This window comes from Symphalangus syndactylus, chromosome 4 (genome assembly GCF_028878055.3).
Source record: "Symphalangus syndactylus isolate Jambi chromosome 4, NHGRI_mSymSyn1-v2.1_pri, whole genome shotgun sequence".
NCBI classification, from domain to species: domain Eukaryota; kingdom Metazoa; phylum Chordata; class Mammalia; order Primates; family Hylobatidae; genus Symphalangus; species Symphalangus syndactylus.
This window is the reverse complement of record NC_072426.2, coordinates 26,294,587-26,314,679: the sequence shown is the minus strand read 5'-3', so window position 1 is coordinate 26,314,679 and position 20,093 is coordinate 26,294,587. Positions and strand designations below refer to the sequence as shown.

Here is a 20,093-nt window from a genome sequence, read left to right as displayed (position 1 = left end):
TGCATGGCTCATAGCAGGTCCCTAGTGCAGACTTGCTGAATGAAAAACTGAAAACAAAAATGAAAGTAAGAAGGAATGAATTATGAACTCAAATATGGTTTTCATTGTGAAGAAGATAATCTTGGCTGTGATGCTGGGCAGGCCACATCACCTTTCTAGGCCCTTGTCCCTCTGCTGAAGGTTGAACTACGTCATCTCCATGCTCTGTGATTCTGAGTTGCTGTGCTTCCAAACTCCTCACACCTTGGGATTCTGTCTAACAGCAGGCACCTACATATGGTGGGTGAGTTACCTAGCAGCCCACATTTGACTTTATATTTTGGATCATTTTTAACGTATTCAAAGAGCAATTACACTGTGCAACAAGAGGCAATTGCAGGAGCAATTACATCAAAGATAACATACGGCAGCTCAGAAACAATGGAAAGTTATTGCAGGGTGTTAAGCACAACAGATGGAAAAGCTTTGCTATAACCTTGACAGTTGACCGAAAGACTTCCAGATACATGATATAATTGTATTTATGGAAGCAAAGAACATCTGGCCAAAATAATAGTATTTTTGAATTTTCTGTTCCAGTTATTAAATGATTCAAAAACTGGCCAGGTGCAGTAGCTCACACCTGTAATCCAGGCACTTTGGAAGACCGAGCTGGAGGATCACTTGAGGCCAGGAGTTTGAGATCAGTCTGGGCAACAAGCAAGACCCCATTTCTACAAAAAATTTTAAAAAGTAGCCAGGTGTGGTGGTGAGCGCCTGTAGCCCCAGTTACTAAGGAGGCTGAGGCAGGAGGATCACTTGAGCCTAGGAATTTGAGGCAGCAGTGAGCTATGATCATGCCATTGCTCTCCAGCCTAGGCAACAGAGCAAAAGCTTGTCTCAGGAAAAAAAAAAAAAAAAGGTTCAAAAACTACTAAAAGGGAATTGTAAATGGTCTTGATCCTTCAGCCAAGAGTTAAATAGAAACTATAAAGGCGACTCTATCTCCTTGTCCCAACAAATTTGGGATACTCAGTGTAACTAGCAGAGATGTATGCTCTTATCCTGCCCTTCTTGTAATTGAATGCCCCACTAAAGTCCTCTAGAATCTGGACCTGTCTTACCTTTCCAGTCCACCTCTTACTGATGCCCTGACCTCACCCACACTCTGGCCTCATGACTGTTTTTCATGACTCCATGAGAAATCCCACGACTCCTTGAAGGTCCAGCTCAAATGTCATTTTCTCTTGGAAGCCTTCCACAGTGCTCTCAGGAAAAACTCAGGGCTACCTCCTCCAAACTCCCACAGCATTATTTATGCCCATGTGATAGCACTGCTGGTCATCTGATTCATGTTATGGTTACTTGTCTATATATTTATCTCTGTCTCCTGTCCCAATCACCCCACCAGCTTGTGAGACCCTTAAAGATAGAAACCTTGCCTTATTCTTCATAACATACCCCACTCACACAGTTACATGCCTGACATTTAGAAAGTGTGCTGAGTTAAATGCTAAGGGGCAACTAATCAAGAGATAAATTTATTGTAATAGAAGAATAAGTCCTATTATGTCAGCCCATATAGGAAATTTTATTAGGGAGTTTTTAGTGACTTCACTTTTAACACAAAGAGGAACTCAAATGCTAAGAATTTCAAGCATTCTAATATGCTAGTAATGGAACTATTTAGAAGAGGTAGAATATGTTTTCTATTCCTTTTTAGCTAAAATGATTAAACTCTTTTCTATGTCAAGCACAGAACTAGAGTTTTGTATGCATTATCTCATTTAATCCTCAGACAACCCTATGGGGTATTATTATTCCCACTTTCAAATAGGATAGTTAAGGTCTAAGTGGATTAAGTTACTTTCTCCAAGCCACAGGGTTAGTAAGTGGCAGAGGGCTGGGACTTGAAGCCAAGTCAACCTTACCTCAAGACCTGAACTTTTTATTACCATGTTGTTCTCCACCTAGTTTTCGGGCCAGCTCTGGTGTGTGAACTGTGAATCATAGTTTTTAATGTTTTTCTTTACCACTTTGTCAATCTTACTGCAAGTTTTATTCACATAGCATCTTTCACTTAGATATTTTATAATTCTATTTGGCAGACCCTTTATCATCTTTCTCATCATTATTATTAACATTTAAAATACTTACTTTATCCCATGGTATGCACAAAAATGCTTAGGGATGAGAAACAGGAAGACAGGGTAGTCACAGAACTTGTCTAAAGTCACATTGCTAATAAGGACAAGAGCCCAGAGTGAACCCAAGCCATTTGACTCTAGCACCCAGCGCTATCTGGTACTTCCCTAGGGCATGTCTGCATCATTTGCAAGTCCATAGGTCAAAGAGTCTGGAACCATGTTACCCACCCAGTCAATTCCTGAGTCAGGCCAGTTGCAGTAACCAAAATCACATATGAATGCAAATGCCTTATTTTCAAGAAAATAAAACCCATGTGTTTTCCTAAATACTGTCACTCCCAGATAATTGTGCTAAAATCTGGCCCCAGCTGTAATTTTCCCTCACTTGCTTCCTTTAGGTGTTCTCAGTTCTATTTTATCCCTACTTGGCATTGTCCTGCATTGGACTTAATCCTTTTAGGGAAACACAGGTAAATAATCTCAAAGCCATAATCACTTTCCTGGTTGGCCAGATTGTTTTTTCATTTTATTAGGAGATAACTGTTTACCATCATGGAAGTTCCACATATGAGATCTTGATAACATAATAAGCGTTAATGTTTACTGAGTTTTTATATCATACGCAAGATGCTGTGCCAAGCTCTTCACCAAGATCCCTCATTTATCTTCCCTGTATTAAATCTGTTTTGCAAGTGCAGAACTAAGCCCTGAGAGACTGAGAACCCTGTACAAGGCCCATGGCTGGACCCCAGTTGTGTCTGACTCCAGGGCCTGGACTCTTAACCACACAACTTATTCTCAGTGTGTGCTGGTACTATTCGAGTCTCTTTTCCCTTCTCTTTAATTAAGAAAAGCTACCCAGACAGAATTATTTTTAAAAAGGAAATACAGTACCTGATAAGGCCCAAGTCATCTCCATTCAAATCTACCATTTTCAAGACTATCATTTCCTTGTCTGTATTTGAAGAATACCTAGTCAGTAAAACAGAAAAGCACAGTCAGTTCTGTGTTAGAGCCTGACCCTCATGTGAGATGAACAGTAGCAGCTGACACAAAAACAAAAATGCCTCTCAGTAAGTGAGATGTCTTGACAAGCAGTAGTTCTGTGAACTGCATCCAGTACCTCATTTATCAGCTAAGGAAAGGGTATGCCATTGCGATCAAAGTTTGGGGGACTAGGTCAAGCAACTGGAGCTGAAATACACATATTTTTATATAACATTCAATATTATATAACATATATCTATTTCTTACAAAAGGGATTTGTTTGTCTTTGAAATTTCTACTCATACCAATTTTTAATGAAATCTCTTTAAAAGAGCAGGGAATTTGCAAAATCAAAAGAATTCACGACCCGCAACTTAAGTGTTCTTTTATGTCCTCTCAAGAGAAATCAGATTACATTTTCTAAAAATCATCTCCTTTGAAAGCTATTGAAAAATATGCAGAAAAATATTAAATGTCAAATGGTCAAGTTGAAACTGTGATATTATTTTACAGTGGTACAGTAACCAAGCACCTCTCTTCTGTCACAAACCTGGTTCATCACTTAAAAAAAGACAAAGAGGCAAAATAATCCTCTCCCTTAGTTTTTCCATTCAAGTATGTGGATTTATTTCTTACTCTTCTGTCCATATTCTTTATCCTTTCATTTTCTCTGTCTTGCCACACTCTCACGGACTAAGATGATTTATTCTGGATAACACATAATAAAAGAGCGATTCATTAATTTAATAAATATGCATTGTGCACATTTTTATCTCCATTTTACTGATGAAGAAGCTGAGTGACAATAAATTAAGATAAGTAAATCACTAAAGGTCACATAACTAGAAAGCAATAAAACTAAGCTGAGATCACAGTTGTTCCTGATTTCAAAGCCCAGAGTCCTTCAAACATCCACACTGGCTCCCATAATCAACAAAGTGGAAAGATACATTAATAAATTGGTGTTTGTTTCTACATTCACTTTTTGTTTCTGCTTGTTTTAGATTATGAAGATGTTTTTAAGATATAGCTGTAATACTCTCTTGGGACCTCACCATATTCATCTACTTAGATTTTGTTGCTGTTCCCTAAAGGGAATGAAACGATTTCATTTTGACGATTCCTCCTCACCTTGCTCTCTCTGACTGCGGATTTTGAAGGTAAGAATAGGGACTTCTGTTGATCTGCACACCATCCACATTTCCTTTATTGATGAAGATTTTGCCTGGTTTCATATTTGTGTGTGCTATGTCAATGCTCTGAAGGTTAAAAAAGAGGGGGATGTTATAAGCTTAGAAATCCTGGTGGGGATAATAACTTAGTCAACATAAACAGAAGAGCCCTGTGAACAATTTCCTTTGTCTCTAATGTGTCCACATTATGGGATAAAAGCTGGAGAACCACATCGCTGTTGCCAATCTGGAGGTAAACAGAAATGGCTTTCAAGGTTGAGATAAAGGAAATGCCGTGTTATACAGAAGCACAGTACTGATTAATGCCTGAGCTCACAAAATGTCGCATCTCCTGCTCTCTCAGGACTGCTAAATGAGGCTCAGTTTGTCACTTCAGATAGCCAAAATGGGAGACTTGACTCCTACAACACTAATACAAGTTTTGCTAACATGTAAGTGTTTCCACCTCCCTCCCCTTGCCATTCTACCACCACGGCAGAGTTGTTCAAACTTTTTTGACTGTGAACTACAGTGAGAGATACGTTTTTCATCATAACTTAACACACATCAACATATGCATCCCAAAACAAAAGTCCACAAAGCAAACTATATCCTGACTGTGTGTCATACACTATATCTTAGAATCTATTTTTTAGCGTTTTTTATGTAATGCTTTTTGCAATCCATGAAATTGATTTCGTAAGCCTTTAATACATTGCAAGCCTCAGTTTGCAAAACATCAATGTAAAGAAATTTCTGCCTATGCCAGCTGGATCTCTGAATTTTGGGGGTGACATTGTAAGAAAAAATCGAGAATAAGCCTGGAATACAATAAAATGAAGCAAAACATTAGCAGGGATCCTATGCAACAAAATAATAAGCTGAAAGACAGAAAAGAGAGGAGCATAAGCTACTGAAACCAGAAACAGGAGAGGAGTTTAAGGGTATTTGTCAGGAGCTCCACGGAGGTCCGTATCTATAGTAGAGAACTTGAAAAATTGGGATGTGTGTTTATAAGTTGGATTCTCTTTGTACTTTGGGAAATATTTTAAAATTTTAGAATTATTTGTAATTACATTTGGCTCCTTCATGGGTTTCTCTTTGTGTGACTTTGTGCAAAGAACAGGCCATATAGTGCCCTCTATAAAGAACCCCAAACCAAAATGTTTTCTGTCTGTTTAAATATCTACATTGGGCTTACTCCCATAGAAGCCTTCTTTTCTAATCATCCATGCCTCATCCCTAATAGCCCATAGCTCAGAACAAGAAGCTAAGATAGAGTCAGGGAGGAGAAAGAATGGTACATGCTAATACTATGCTCAGACCCAAATCCTACAGGGACTCTTCATATCACATCCAATCACTCCTAAAATACCTATAAGCAATGTTAAAGAACAGCTGCCTCTGGGGCTCTTTGCCTACCTTCAAGATACCAGTGACCATGTGCTGAAAAGTTCGATTGCTAAATCCTTCACTGGCAATTACAAACACGGTATACTGGAAATATCCTGCAGGACCTGAATGAGTGTGAGTGCCACTCAGGATGACATTATCTCTTCTGTACAGGGAGCCATATTTACTCTGCAGTCTGTTCAGGACCTTCAAGAAAAAAAGTAATTGAACTAAGAAGAGGGATAACATAGGAGCTCAACGTTAGAAAAGGCTTTGATGAGTTCAATCACTGATCCAATAACATCTGTATGAGTCCATTCTCATGCTGCTAACAAAGATATACCTAAGATTGAGTAACTTATAATGGAAAGAGGTTTAATTGACTCACAGTTCAATATGACTGGGGAGGCCTCAGGAAACTTATAATCATGGCAGAAAGGGAAGCAAATACATCCTTCTTCACATGACGGCAGGAAGGAGAAGTGCAGAGTGAAAGGGGGGAAAGCCCCTTATAAAACCATCAGATCTTGTGAGAACTCACTGTCTTGAGAACAGCAGCATGGGGGTACCCACCCTCATGATTCAATTACCTCCCATGGGGTCCCTCCCACGACCCATGGGGATTATGGTAACTAAAACTCAAGACAAATTTTGGGCGGGGACACAGCCAAACTATGTTAACATCTCTTTCAAATGGCCCCTCACTGTATGTTTGAGGATATTATCATAGTGATAACAACTAAATAATAATAACAATACCTAACATTTTATAGATTCTTGCTATAAGCAAACACAATGCTAGGTATGTTATATATAGTACATATTTAAAAATCTTTATTACAATTTCAAGAGCTACACAGGTATTGTTAAGCCCATTTTTAGCTGAGAACATTGAATTATACAAAAGTTAAATAAATTGCCTATTGATCTAATAAGTAGCAGAGCCAGACTCCAGACCCACGTCTAAATAGAGAACCAGTACTCTTATTCATTCATCATTCAACAGGTGCTCTAAGCAAAAGAACATATGAGGTTCCTGTCTTGAAGATATTTTTATTCTAATGAAAGACAAAGACAGTAAGCAAGCAAATAAATATTAAATATTATATCATAGAGTGATAAATGCTATGAAGAAAAACATTGTTGCATAAGGAAAAGGAAAGTAGTGGGTGTTAATGAGGAAAGATCTTCTAAAGAGGGGCTCTCTTTTACCAGAGGCTTAGATGAAGAAAGCAAGCCGGCTGTGCAATATCTGGGGGAAACACAACTCAGGCATAGTGAGCAGAAACTGCAAAGGTTTTAAGCTACTCTAGTACCTCATGTCCCAAATGAAGAATTCAGTATGCCTTGAAATGAACTCTTAGACTTGTTGGTCTAGGGGAAGCCATCCACTATGCTGCAAGGACACCCTAATAATCCTGTGGAGAAGCCTAACTGGATAGGAAGCAACCTGTCAGCACTAACTTGCTAGCCATCTGAGTGAGCAACCTTAGAAGTAATTTCTTCCGCCTTGGTCAAGCCATCAAACAACTGTGGCCCTACCCAGCATCTGAGTGCCACATCATGACACAGAAGTGACGATATATGACTTGTTCTAAAACAAGTCAGAATCATCTAACCAAGCCACTCTGGGAATCCTGACACACAGAAACCTTGAACAGCATTTATTATTGTTGTTTTAAGCCACTAAGTTTTTAGACGACTTGTTGTACAGCAATAGACAACTAATACGAAGAGACTTAGTGAATGAGTCAATCAATGAACATCCAAATGCACGACTAATGTCTTCATATGGTGCATACACATCCAGAAAACACCAGAGAGAATACTGGTGATGTTGCTGAGTATCTGTTGCTGATTATGCTTTAATAAGTTACAATCTAAAGTTTGGTATCATTGTGGCTTTTTTGTGAAAGATAATTAAAAAATGATCCAGCAGTTTGTAACACAAAGGATAAATGCTTGAAGGGATGGGTACACCCCATTTTCCATGACGTGATTATTAGGCATTGCAAGCCTGTATCAAAACATCTCATGTACCCCATAAATATATGTACCATGTACACATAAACATTAATTAAAGGAAAAAAAAGATCCAGCAAAAGTGTCAAACCCAAAGCAATGGTTAGCAATGTTTACTTTGAGTATGGCATGGGCACTCTGATAAGCTGTCTCTCTGGAACATACAATAAAATTAAAAGCCCTCATTTGTATTGTTCACCAATTTCTGTGGTGTAAAAACTTCCTGTCCTGCCTCACTGCACAGAGATCTTCCATAATCTTCGTTCTGTGCTGGAAATTTCATCTATCTTAAAGCCGAGACTGAGAACCTACATAGAAGCAGGCGTTATAAATAATCCTAATGGCACTTATTTAGCTACATTTATTTTTCACACCTTCCTTTGGGTTAATTTGGGAAAACTAAGTGAGTTCATTTAACAGCCTTCCCACTGGGTCTTAGATTGCTCGGGGATGTAAAAATAGGAAGAGATAGATAAATGGTGCCCACTATTGACTTGATAACATCTACAAACCAACACATTAAACTCCTCCCCATTCTACCCTCCAAAGTCTACCTTTTGGTTCTTTTATTTCTGCTAATGACCATACTATTTCCCAATTAGAGCCATTTCATTTTTCAGAAAAGCCGTATAGTATAGTAGAAATGAGCATGAATTCTGACACCAAGATGCTTAAGTTTGAATCCCAGCTCTGATAGTTCCTAGCTGTGCAACCTTGGGTAAGTTACTTGGCCCTCTGGAAACTTGGTTTCTCAATCTGTCAAATGACATAATAATAATACCTCCCTCATAGAGTCATTTGGAGGAGTAAGTACATTAATCCATACAAGGCACTGACGAGAGTTCCAGACTCAGCATGAATGTTATGTTAGGTATTGGCTTTGTATGTCTATTCATCTCCAAATCTCACTCACATTTAATTTCTTTTTTTTTTTTTTTGAGTCAGAGTCTTACTCTGTCACCTAGGCTGGAGTGCAGTGGAGTGATCTTCGCTCACTGAAACCTCCACCTCGCAGGTTCAAGCGATTCTCCTGCCTCAGTCTCCCAAGTGGCTGGGACTACAGGCGCCTGCCAGCGTGCAACTGATTTTTGTATTTTTAGTAGAGACAGGGTTTCACCATGTTTGCCAGGCTGGTCTCAAACATCTGACCTCAAGTGATCCAACTGCCTCAGCTTCCCAAAGTGCTGGGATTACAGACGTGAGCCACCACACCCAGCCGACTCACATTTAATTTCCTATCCCACCACCACATAGTCTCACTGCCATCACATTGGTTTAAGATCTTTGTGCCAGCCTCACGTGATAAAGGGGGAAATTGTTAGGCAAAGTTATAAAAAATAAACACCCTTCCAGCAACTCCAACTTCCCTTTCTTGTTCCTTCAGCCTTTTAATATCTTGTAAAACTCCCCTGGGTGAAATCCCTCTGTTTGAAATACCTAGTATGATGATTACTGTTTTCTTAACTGGACCCTCACCAATAGAGTCTCAGTATCATTTTAAAGAATCTGCTAATTTTTGTCCTCACTTCTAGTTCCACTCTATTCCAATCCATATCAAACATCTCTACCTGCTTAATCATCCTAAAACAAAATGGTGTTTACATCACTCTGCCACTCAGAAGATTTCCCAGAGTCCATATCACCCACAGAATTAAAAACAAGCCGGCATCTCAGGCCCTCTGCAATTATGATAAACATATCTTCCAGATACATCTCCAACTACATGCCTCCATATGTCCTAATAGATCTCCTCTGTTCCCTCATAAAAGAGTCTACAACCCTCCTTTGTGCCTCTCTGTGTTCATTCTGTTTCTTCCATCAGATTTCTCTCCCTTCCCATCCTAACCATTTAAAATTCTGCTCACTCAAGTGTCATTTCCACCATGAAAATGTTTTCCTAATTTGCATTCCTGAATCCCTATTGGTGATCTTAAAAGACCATATGTCCACAAAGTCTCAGATATTTTGTCCTTCAAGAAGTAAAGCTTACTTTTTCACCACTGAGTGTGGGCTGGACTTAGTGATTTGCTTAATGAATAGAAAAGGGTGAAAGTAATGGTGTATAACTTCTAAACCTGGGTCATACAACGCACTGTAGCTTCCTCCTTGCTCCTTCTCTTGGGTCACTCACTCTGAGGGAATCTAGCTGCTGTGTTGTAAGGATAGGAAGAGTGAGGAACTGAGGCCTTTGGCCAACTTCCACATGAACAAACCATCTTGGAAGTGGACCTTCAAGCTTGGGTCAAGCTTTCAGATGACTCATACTTCGCCATCACCTTGATTGCCATAGAACCTAAACCAGAGCCACCTAGCCAAGACAGAATTCCTGACCCACAGATCATGTGAAATAATAAATGTTTGTTGTTTTAAGCCACTATAGTTTGGGGTAATTTCCTACCCAGTTATAGACAACTACTATCCCACTGTACCTTCCTTCAGTTAATTATAGCTATCTGTATATTTCTGTATATCTCTATATTTCATAGTCCTTCCTTCTATCCACCAGCTAGAAAATGACCTCCTAAGGGAGATGAATTGTGACTTATTTAGTTGTGTGTCCCCTGAAGTGACACTAGCAAAGTACCTTACAAAAAGCAAGTGGTCAATGCATTTTTCCTTCTAAGAGTATAGAATAATGTCACTTTTAAGAATGTATCTACTATACAGACACTTGCACACATATGTTTATTGTGGCACTATTCACAATAGCAAAGACTTGGAACCAACCCAAATGTCCATCCATGATAGAGTGGATAAAGAAAATGTGGCACATAAACACCATGGAATACTATGCAGCCATAAAAAGGGTGAGTTCATGTCCTTCGCAGGGACATGGATGAAGCTGGAAACCATCATTCTCAGCAAACTAACACAAGAACAGAAAACCAAACACCACATGTTCTCACTCTTAAGTGGGAGTTGAACAATGAGAACACATGGACTCAGGGAGGAGAACATCACACACTGGGGCCTGTCGGTGAGTGGAGGGCTAGGGGAGGGATAGCATTAGTAGAAACACCTAATGTAGATGATGGGTTGATGGGTCCAGCAAACCACCATGGCATGTGTATACCTATGTAACAAAACTCCACGTTCTGCACGTGCACCCCAGAACTTAAAGTATAATAAAAAATAAAAAAAAGAATGTGGACTCTGGGATTAACCATACCTGTGTTCAGTATCCAGCTCTACCATTTGCTAACTGTGTGAAATTTGGAAAGTTACCTACCTTCTCTAAGACTCAGTTTTCTTATCCAGAAAATGGAAATAACAACAAAGCCACCTCACTGTTTTGTGGTAAGTGCAGGAGTGGGGAAAACACTTAATCCCCTGTTCCTCATGTGGGGATGCTTCCCACATATGATGGGGGAGGCTTCCACTCTCCACCCCAAGAGGGAGCAATGTTAAAGTGATGCTTTTAGGCCATCTCATTATCCCTCTCACTGGCCCCTTCACACAGCAGGAGGAGAAAAGTGTTTAATAGGTGAGGCTAGTAGAACCTGACATTGAATGATGGACATTTATGGTCATTGTTCTGGTCAATGCTCCAGCCGCTCCTCTTTCTCACATTCATGAATATGTTAGCAGACGTTAACAGAACACATTGTCTCTTAGTGACCTGATCCCATGCAGAAAATATAACTGGGTCAGGGCTTCGAAATTGCCTTAGAAACATAGAACTGGAAGTTCTATCGTTCACTTGCTTGGTTGCTTGCTTGCTTTCTCTCTCTCTCTCTCTCTCTCTCTCTCTCTCCCCATCTCCTCCTCCTTTTGTATGGATTTGACAATTTCAAATTCATACAAAAATAATCAGAATACTATATGTGCCTATTACCCAGCTTCTATAACTACCAATTCACGGTCAACCTCATTTCAATGTTGTGTTTTAATTCACATCCAATTCCTCACATGTATTCTCAATTGTCTGAGAACTTGAGGAAGCACTTAGTGATTAACTGGTGCTCTCCCAACTTCTAACAAGGAGGATTAAATAAGGGAATATATATATAGAAGTCACCTGACACATTATAAGCTTTCAACAACAACATTAGCACTAATAATGATGATGAGTCATCAGCAAAATTGAAAGCAAATTTTGACCAAGATAACTTAGATTGAAATAGTGAGGATCATTCTCCTTGTAAGATTATCTGGTATATTTTCAAGAGTGTATAATATTGAAGGTAGTAGAATTTCACTGAATGAGAAACCAAGAGGAATTAGTTTCTGTCACATTCATCCACTTTTCCTTAAACCATGTGATTTCTTCATTCATTTCTCCTCTCAAATCACTTACCTCCAGCCTGAGCCTTTGGGATACCATGCCTATGTCGATGCTGACAAACACTGTTCGATTGGACCCATCAGGTTCTGCCATGATGAAAGCACGACTGTATAGCCTGGTGAGGATACCCTGTGCATTCTGGCCAGATTTGCCATAGCCCATCTAAAGAGGAAGAGACAATCAGAGCTGCTCTGTCTCACTCCCCTGTTACTAGAAACCAGACACAAACATACAATATAGGCGACTGAAGAAAGACAAACATCCACATGACATGGTGGCTCTGAGCGAGAGAATATATGTTTTCAAAAACTAAAAAGAAAAAGGAACAAAGAAAGCCAAAAAATATCATAAAAGAGGCTTGAATCTTCTGTGCAGAAAAATGCAAAGGCAAAAAATCAATCAGGTTAGCAGAAACTGTTCCCTGGCTTATGGGCAGGAGGGAGCTGGTGAGGCTTTGGAAATTCTATTACTAACACTAACACGGGAGATCTTTCTGGCCTTTCTGGTTTTGGCAATGGCTCTTTTTCTCCTGCCTGTCTAAGATACTACAGGAAAAAATATTTCCTCTACCTCCATTCCACATTGCCCAGGAACATTTTAAAGAATGAAGGCTTTCTCATGTTGGTTGTTTAGTGTATGATTTTGTTTTCTGTAGAAAATGGTATATTTGTAATTAAGTATTCTTCACAGAGGGTACCTCACCCTGGCTTTTACCATAGTAAAAGTCGTGGGTCCTGTCGTGGGTGAAACTGGCTGGTAAATTCCTATATCGCTCACAACATGGGGCGGTAAAGAAATTTACCAAGACAGTCATAGGTAAAGAAAGACAGATTTTTTTAGGCAAAGTATGAAAATATGTTGCAAGGGTTCAACAGGCAGCACAGCAGAGAAGGGGCTGTCTGCAAAGAAGCAGGGGCTGGAGGGAAGTTTCATAGGGCATGCTGAAGCAGGGCATATGCAGAATGACGTTGTGCTGCTGGGGCTACATGCAGAGTGAGGTATTTGGGAACAACATGTTGTGGCAGCAGGTTGTCTATGATTAGTCATCTCTCAGAACAATTGTTCTCCCCAGCCCTGGGACCCCTGACTTATCAGGACTCTACAACTCCCCAAGCCAAATCAGATCACATATACCTATCCCAAGCCACTTCTCTCACCATGTCATAAAATTTACCCATAAAACTACACCAAGATCTTTAGAATGCCCCCTCTACTGTTTGCATTACCCCTCCTGGGAGTGTTTATTTAGGGTTCACATTCCAGGATCACTTTTCAGAACACATAGTCAAGAATCATACCAGGAAAGTAAAGATTACTTGGAGGGAGGGAGTGAATCCCATCAGACAACTTCATGCTCTGGTTTCCTAGGGAAGCACTGACGTAAATGGGTATTTCCATCACATAGCCAAGACTAGCAGTCAGTAGGGCCACACCTGTCACATAGAAGTTTTATTTGCTTTCACAGTATGGTCCAACCTAGGTTTCCAGTTTTAGCTAGAGTTGCCTTTATTTTTTAAGTAAGAGATTTGAATCTTCAACTCTGTAATCTGGGGATTTGGGGGCTTCTTTTAAAAAACTGCAAGATAGGGCAGCCCTGAGCCACCATTTCTTATATGGCAACAATCAGCCAGATCCATATACTTTCTTTGTGCTTTTTTTTTTCCCTCAAAGTTCCCACCATTCCCTACTACCTCTCACCCCCAAACTTAGGATTCACTAGACATTTCTTATGTTACACTGGCCTGGTGATGTCATTTATGGTACCTGCTCACTCCCTGTAATATTTGAGTTTGCCATCTCTGCCACTTCTGCTCATAAAAAAAAAAAAAGGCCAATGGATTTTACAGGGGACTGTGATCGAATAAAAGTTTTCCTCTTCCTTCTTGTATGAAATTCATAGTGCTAGACAGCAGCAAGGTCAATTAAAAAGCTAGAAGAAGATAATGACGATGTTGTAATAATCAGAAATGAATGCAGGTTGTAAAATGATAAAATTACTTGTTTCACAGTCTCCTTAAGGAGCCCATTGTCTACTTGCCAAATTGATATCTGCTACTTGTCCTGTGCAGTCAGCTCGTCCAACACCAATATGGTAGCCACTGAAGTTCTGAAATAGAGGAGGCTCTGGGGTTGAAGTCACTGGAGAAGTTTGAGTGGCTGTGGAGCCCTGGGTGGCTGTGGAGCTCTGGGTGGCTGTGGAGCCCTGGGTGGCTGTGGAGTGCTGGGTGGCTGTGGAGCCCTGGGTGGCTGTGGAGCCCTGGGTGGCTGGAGGGCTTTGGGTGGTTGACAAAAAATGGCCTCCTAAATCTAAAACCGAATAAGAGATTTGAGAAACAACATTTCAGCCCTCTTATTTGTCAACATCAATTAGAGTACAATATATAGGCTCAGGTTCATAAGGAAAACTCTTTATATATTTTCTTAAACATAAAAATATATAGAGAGAAACATCTCAAGAACTTGTTTAAAAATCATAATCCTAAACAAGATGAGAGATGCTTCAGACTAACAATCAAGGCCTCTGTCAAATATCCTTCAACTCCTCATCACGAGCTGTTCTTTGTCAAACTCGCTGCCTTCACTCAACACCCTGCTCTTCTTTTCCAGCTAAACTAAACAGGTGCCAGGTTTACTAAATCCAACATCTGGGGATTGGTTTCTTCCGTTTTTTCTATCCAGACTCCTCACTCCTTTCCTCTCCACCTACCAAACTCCACCACCTGCTTCAGAGTTAGTCCATTTCCATCACACCTAGATCTGACTCAACTCCTCACCTGCAGGATGCCACCCCACTGGCTCTACCTTGGCTCTGATCCTCTTTGACCTTCTAAAGACTTATTTTTAATGCAACCTAGATCACTGTATACATGTTGATATAATTTCATCTTAATTATTCTAGTATTTATATATTCATATCTATATGTGTATGTCTTTATACACATATATTCTATATTAATGTATGCATATATATTTATTATATACACACATACAAATATCAAGGGAAGCAGAATGACATATAGGATTTTTGCGAGAAGACAGATGCGGAAACAAACTGCCTGGGTTTGAAACCTGAATCTACCACTTACTAAGTGATCAAATCGCTTAACCTATTTCACCCCAATATTCTCCTCTATAAAATGAAGATTATAATAACATCCTGCTTCCTGGGGATGTTTTGAACAATAACTATGTTCACTAATATTATAAACTTGGAACAATGGCTACTATGTAGCTTTGATTTTCTTTACCTATTTAGACATGTTATATATTCATCATTTTGTTTATTTCCCTTCCTCAGACAATAGTCAGGAGTTGCCAAGGCATCAAATATCAGTGTCACAAGGCATTTGTGGTCAGAAAGTACTTAGGCAAGAGATTTATAGCTGATTCCTTCTGAAACCCTGGAAATCCAGAGCTCAAAAAACTTAAGAGATCACCTAACATAGTCTCCTCAGTGTTACAGATGAGAAAACTGAAAATCAGAAAAGTGACTTAACCAATAGTTAATGGAGAGCATGTGATGAATCTGGTATGCAATCCAGATCCTCAAACTAAGGATCTGATGCTCTTTTGACCAAATTCTAGGTGGAGTTAGAATCCATGTCTTCTCATTCCCAAGCTGAGATTTTCTTGAAGACGTCAAATATTGCAAGGAGTGGAGCAGGTACCTTCACTATTGCTTCACTGCTACCAGCATAGGAATGTCATACCAACTAAAGCCAAACTAACACATAGCCAAGGGTAAGTTATTTGCAATCTCAGGGTCTCCGTTTCCCCAAGTGTAAAATGAAACTAATGTAAACAGTAGGACTAGCATCCACCCTTACAGGATTTTTGTGAGAATTAGATGAGAAAATATTCTAGAATCCTCACTATAGTGCTCAACATAGAAACCATTTAATAAACAGTAACTACTGCTGTAAGAATAGTTACTATAATTATTAATAACCTCCCCGAGTCTCAGCCTCCTGATTTCCTAATTTTAAGAGCTAAAACTGAATAATTCTTTTTCTTTTTTTTTTTTTTTAAATGGAGTCTCACTCTGTCACCCAGACTGGAGTGCAGTGGCATGATCTCAGCTCACTGCAACCTCTGACCCCTGGGTTCAAACGATTCTCCTGCCTTGCCTCAGCCTCCCGAGTAGCTGGGATTACAGGTATGCACCACAACCAGCTATTTTTATTTTTTTTATTTTTAGCAGAGACAGGGTTTTGCCACGCTGGCCAGGCTGGTCTCAAACTCTTGACCTCAGGTGATCTGCCCACCTCGGCCCCCCAAAGTGCTGGGATTATAGGTGTGAGCCACCGGGCCCAGCCAAAACTGAATAATTCTTAATGATCCTTTCACTTCTATCAGTCTATGACCCTGCTGTGCCTACTGCTGGATCAGAGGATCTCTGATCCTCTGTGTTTGCCAGGAATTCAAAGCCCTGGGACATGGTAGAGAATGTGCAGGAAAAGACACAGGCCACAAAAGGGAAAACTGAGGTAGAAAATACCATCTTCTCCATTTGGCCTAAGGCCAGACCTGTCTTTACTTTGGTCAGAGCTTCAATCTTTACCTGTCTTCTCTACTCATTTAACAGTTATGTAACCTAACACTGACTGGAACAGAGGCTCCACCAAGACCCACTGCCAATCTTTGTGTAAATGTAGCCTACATTGTTCTCAAAAACTTTGTTTCCAACATTTTAAAAAATCATGAGATATCTAAAAATTCCAATTTCCAGCTTCTCTGGAAAACTCAGGAGATCTGAGATCATGTGTTCTCTCTACAACAAACAGCTGCCACCTGGGAGAGGCTGTAGGCCTTCTTCACAAGCATTGCACCTGTCTCCTCCTTGGTCCACCTCCTCACTCCACCTCATCTGCAAAACTTGATTAGCCTTGTAAGGATTCATGTTTGAGACCCCTTTCTCTAAAGCTCTTCACAGACTAATTGACATTCATTCAGTGAGTCTTTCATTCTCCTTTTGCCCCCAGGAGAAAATGATGTCTACAAGGAGGCAAATTGAAAGATTAGAGGTTCAGGGCAAAAGCTGCCATTACTAGACCTTGACAAATCTTGGGCTGTGCTTAGATCAATGGAAAAACTAATGGCAAACAAGTACATGTCAGAATGCCTGTCAGCTGGCTATTGGGGACAAAGGTAAACTTGATAAAAACTGCTCTCAGTGCAGAATGGGCAATTAATGCAAAGGGAGATGGCTATTCCAGGCTGCTTAAGTACGTGTAGAACTATCAGCAGACACTGTTTTTCTCTTTGGTGTCCACAGTAATCAAGAAGTTTCATACAGCCCTAAAAACTGCATCTAAGAGAGCCCACGACACTTGCCTTTGTGATTTTCAGTGGTCCCACTGGTGATAAACAAGAGGCTGAGAAGGGCCACTGTGATGGCAGTCATCATTACAAGGAGGAAAATCAGGAATGTCTCCAAGTTAGAGAAGGTGCGTTTGGCCATTTCTTCTCAGGTACAGCAGAGATGGAAGAAGAAATACTGAAGAGGAAGAAACCACAAATTAAAATGCAAATGCTTTAATCCAACCGAGGTTAAGATATTTTAGCTCTTTCATATTAATAGACTACACCAAGGACGACAAGTACAGAGCACTTACCACTCGTTCCATAGACCAAGCCCATGGCAGACAAGACCAATCAATTACAGCATTCTTATTGAAAAGCTTGAATGTGGTTTCCAAATCTTTCTCAACACTCCTCCTGGCAGCAACCATTCATGATTTAGCATTGGCCACTGAGCTCAACTGAGCTAAAATCTATTTGCATTCCTCAGCCATATCACACTGCTTTCATTTATGGTAATGATGCTGTTTATGGATCTGTACCACGGGTCTGGGCTGAGAGTGCCTCTGTTAACAAGGATGACTGATGCACGCATACTTCTTGTATTTGGGAGAAGACTGGCTGGGGTTAGAATTATCTTGTTCACCTGGAGGTGAATCCCGTAACTTTGGCCTTTACACTCTTATGTTTTAACTTTCAATTACTATCTGGTGAGAAATGGGCATGGAAAAGGGAATTAGTACCTCTGGTCTGAAGGCAGGCATTACAAAAAACATCCCCCTTCAGTGATCAGAAGGATCCCAAAGATTTTGCAAACCCTGTATCAAAGGATGAGAATTTAAAATGTTCCTATGTTCTACAAAAGTATCAAATGTCATTACAGATTCCTTAAGATGTTTTAAGGGAGGGAGAATTAATCATTACTCAGAGGAACTATACAAGTTAAAACCCCATATAATGTAATAGAAAGAAATATAATATGGTGGTTAAAAATTTAGTTCTGAAATCTGACTCCAGCAGTCAAATTTCATTTCTGCCACTTACTGGGTGACTTTGGGAAATCTTCCCCCAATACTGAACATCAGCATCACCATCTATAAATAGGAATATGATTATGATCATCTTATCTCAAAGTTCTCATAAAACCTATCTCATAAATTTCTTATAAAAATAAGATGAGATGAAGCAACAGTACTTCTTTTGTTCAATAAATGCTCAAACTGGTAGCATTTATTAATAGATTCCAAAGTAGCAAAGAGTCTGTGCTCTTCCCTGTCCTTTAAGGGAATTTACAGGAGGCTATTGTTAAAGGAGGATTGGAATCACAGGTGGGACCTTCAGAGCCAATTTTCTTAACCTGTGCTTTAGGAAGCCTGAGAGGTGAAATGGTATTGGAATCCCAGGATTTGCCCCCAAAATAGGGGATTTGTGGCTAAGATGCTGCTACCCCCAAGAGTTAAAAAATGGCAACAATGTAGGTGTATTTAGTACAGTCAATTTTTTATTCAATTTGACTTAGGTAACAAGATATACAAAAAAATAGCATTTAGAGTTTATAAAGAGTTTAAATTTACAATCCTGAAATTTCAAATTATCTCTTAAAATAATTCATAAAATATGGTGACACTGAGCTAGCATTCCCATGTGGCAAGAGTTTCCTAAAACTCAGTGCTGTTGTTCTCTTTAGATGGGGGATATATTCTTCAACCTGCCAATCTCTACCCAGCAGGCCTTATTTATCTAACTTACTACCTGGTCTGTGCAAGCATTTGATTTTGCAACTCCTGGGCTAGAGGTGAAAGATCAGTCTAACAGCAGACACTTCAGAGGGTAGGCTGAACTGGGAGTGGGCAAAGAGACTGGAACATCTTCCCAAATTTTCTGGTTATTGGGAGGCTTTCCTCATCCACTTATCACCACCATAATCCCCTTAACCACCAGCAGCAGGGACAACTTCAAATGTGGAGCAAAACAAATCAGATCTGTGACTTATGACCAACTTCTATTGTCAGTTCCCAGGAGTCGGGAAACACATCTGAGATATGCCTCTGAACTCTAAGGATCTACAGAGAATTACTACTCATTAGCAGCTGTTTCACCAGCAAACTTCAAACCCAGTATCTCTAGTTTTTGCTCAGAGCTTTGGTTCTCTAAGCCTTCCTACTAGCCAAGATGACTGACAGCTGGACCTCCCAACCCCAGAGCATGGACAGGCAGACTGTGTACGTAAATGTGGTCATGTGTTAGAAACCTGTGTATCAAACAGAGAGGGTACAAAATAATACTTTTTTGTTTCTAGTTTTGCATTGGTGAGCTGATGACATTTTATACCACTCAACAATGGCACTTGATTTAACATTAGTGTTTCCACCTATTACGTGGACTTGAATGATCTACCTCATGTGTTTCGCCATTCTGTTTAGCTGCCAGAACTGTTGCCAACACAGTAACATTCTTTTGAACCACTTTGGCTGACTTGACCACCACCTTTAAGGAAATTAAAACTTGGGTTAGCACTATATATTTCTCATTGGTGATTAAAATCTGAATTTGAATGCTAAAGCAGATGCCTTCCCTGCCTTTAGAATGCAAACACTCTTTGGTAGAGCTAAGCCAATAATTACATCTTAAAGGATTCTAGATTTTATAATGGTTCACACTTAATCTGTAGTAATCCTGAAAACTCAATAATGAGGCTGTAATGGCACAATAGCAAGCCATTTGCCACATCTTCACATAACGGGGTCCCTGTTTTTCAAGGAGAGAGTAAAAGGTAACAATTTGGCAAAAGAGGGTTCCAAAGCTATG

The 20,093-nt window shown here is 39.8% G+C and overlaps 1 protein-coding gene across 1 annotated transcript in view; it reads right to left on the bottom strand.

The window, feature by feature from the left end:
* LOC129480061 (neutral ceramidase) overlaps positions 1-17,445 on the bottom strand; it is a 60,844-nt gene extending 43,399 nt beyond the window's left edge. Inside the window, exons 1-6 of the mRNA XM_055273868.2 lie at positions 17,319-17,445; positions 14,023-14,291; positions 11,997-12,146; positions 5,708-5,884; positions 4,245-4,372; positions 3,021-3,098 (exon numbers count right to left, since the gene is read on the bottom strand). Of these exons, the coding sequence (XP_055129843.2) occupies positions 3,021-3,098; positions 4,245-4,372; positions 5,708-5,884; positions 11,997-12,146; positions 14,023-14,291; positions 17,319-17,445 (929 nt within the window). The remainder of the gene's footprint in view (positions 1-3,020; positions 3,099-4,244; positions 4,373-5,707; positions 5,885-11,996; positions 12,147-14,022; positions 14,292-17,318) is intronic.
* Between the last annotated feature and the right edge of the window lie 2,648 nt (positions 17,446-20,093).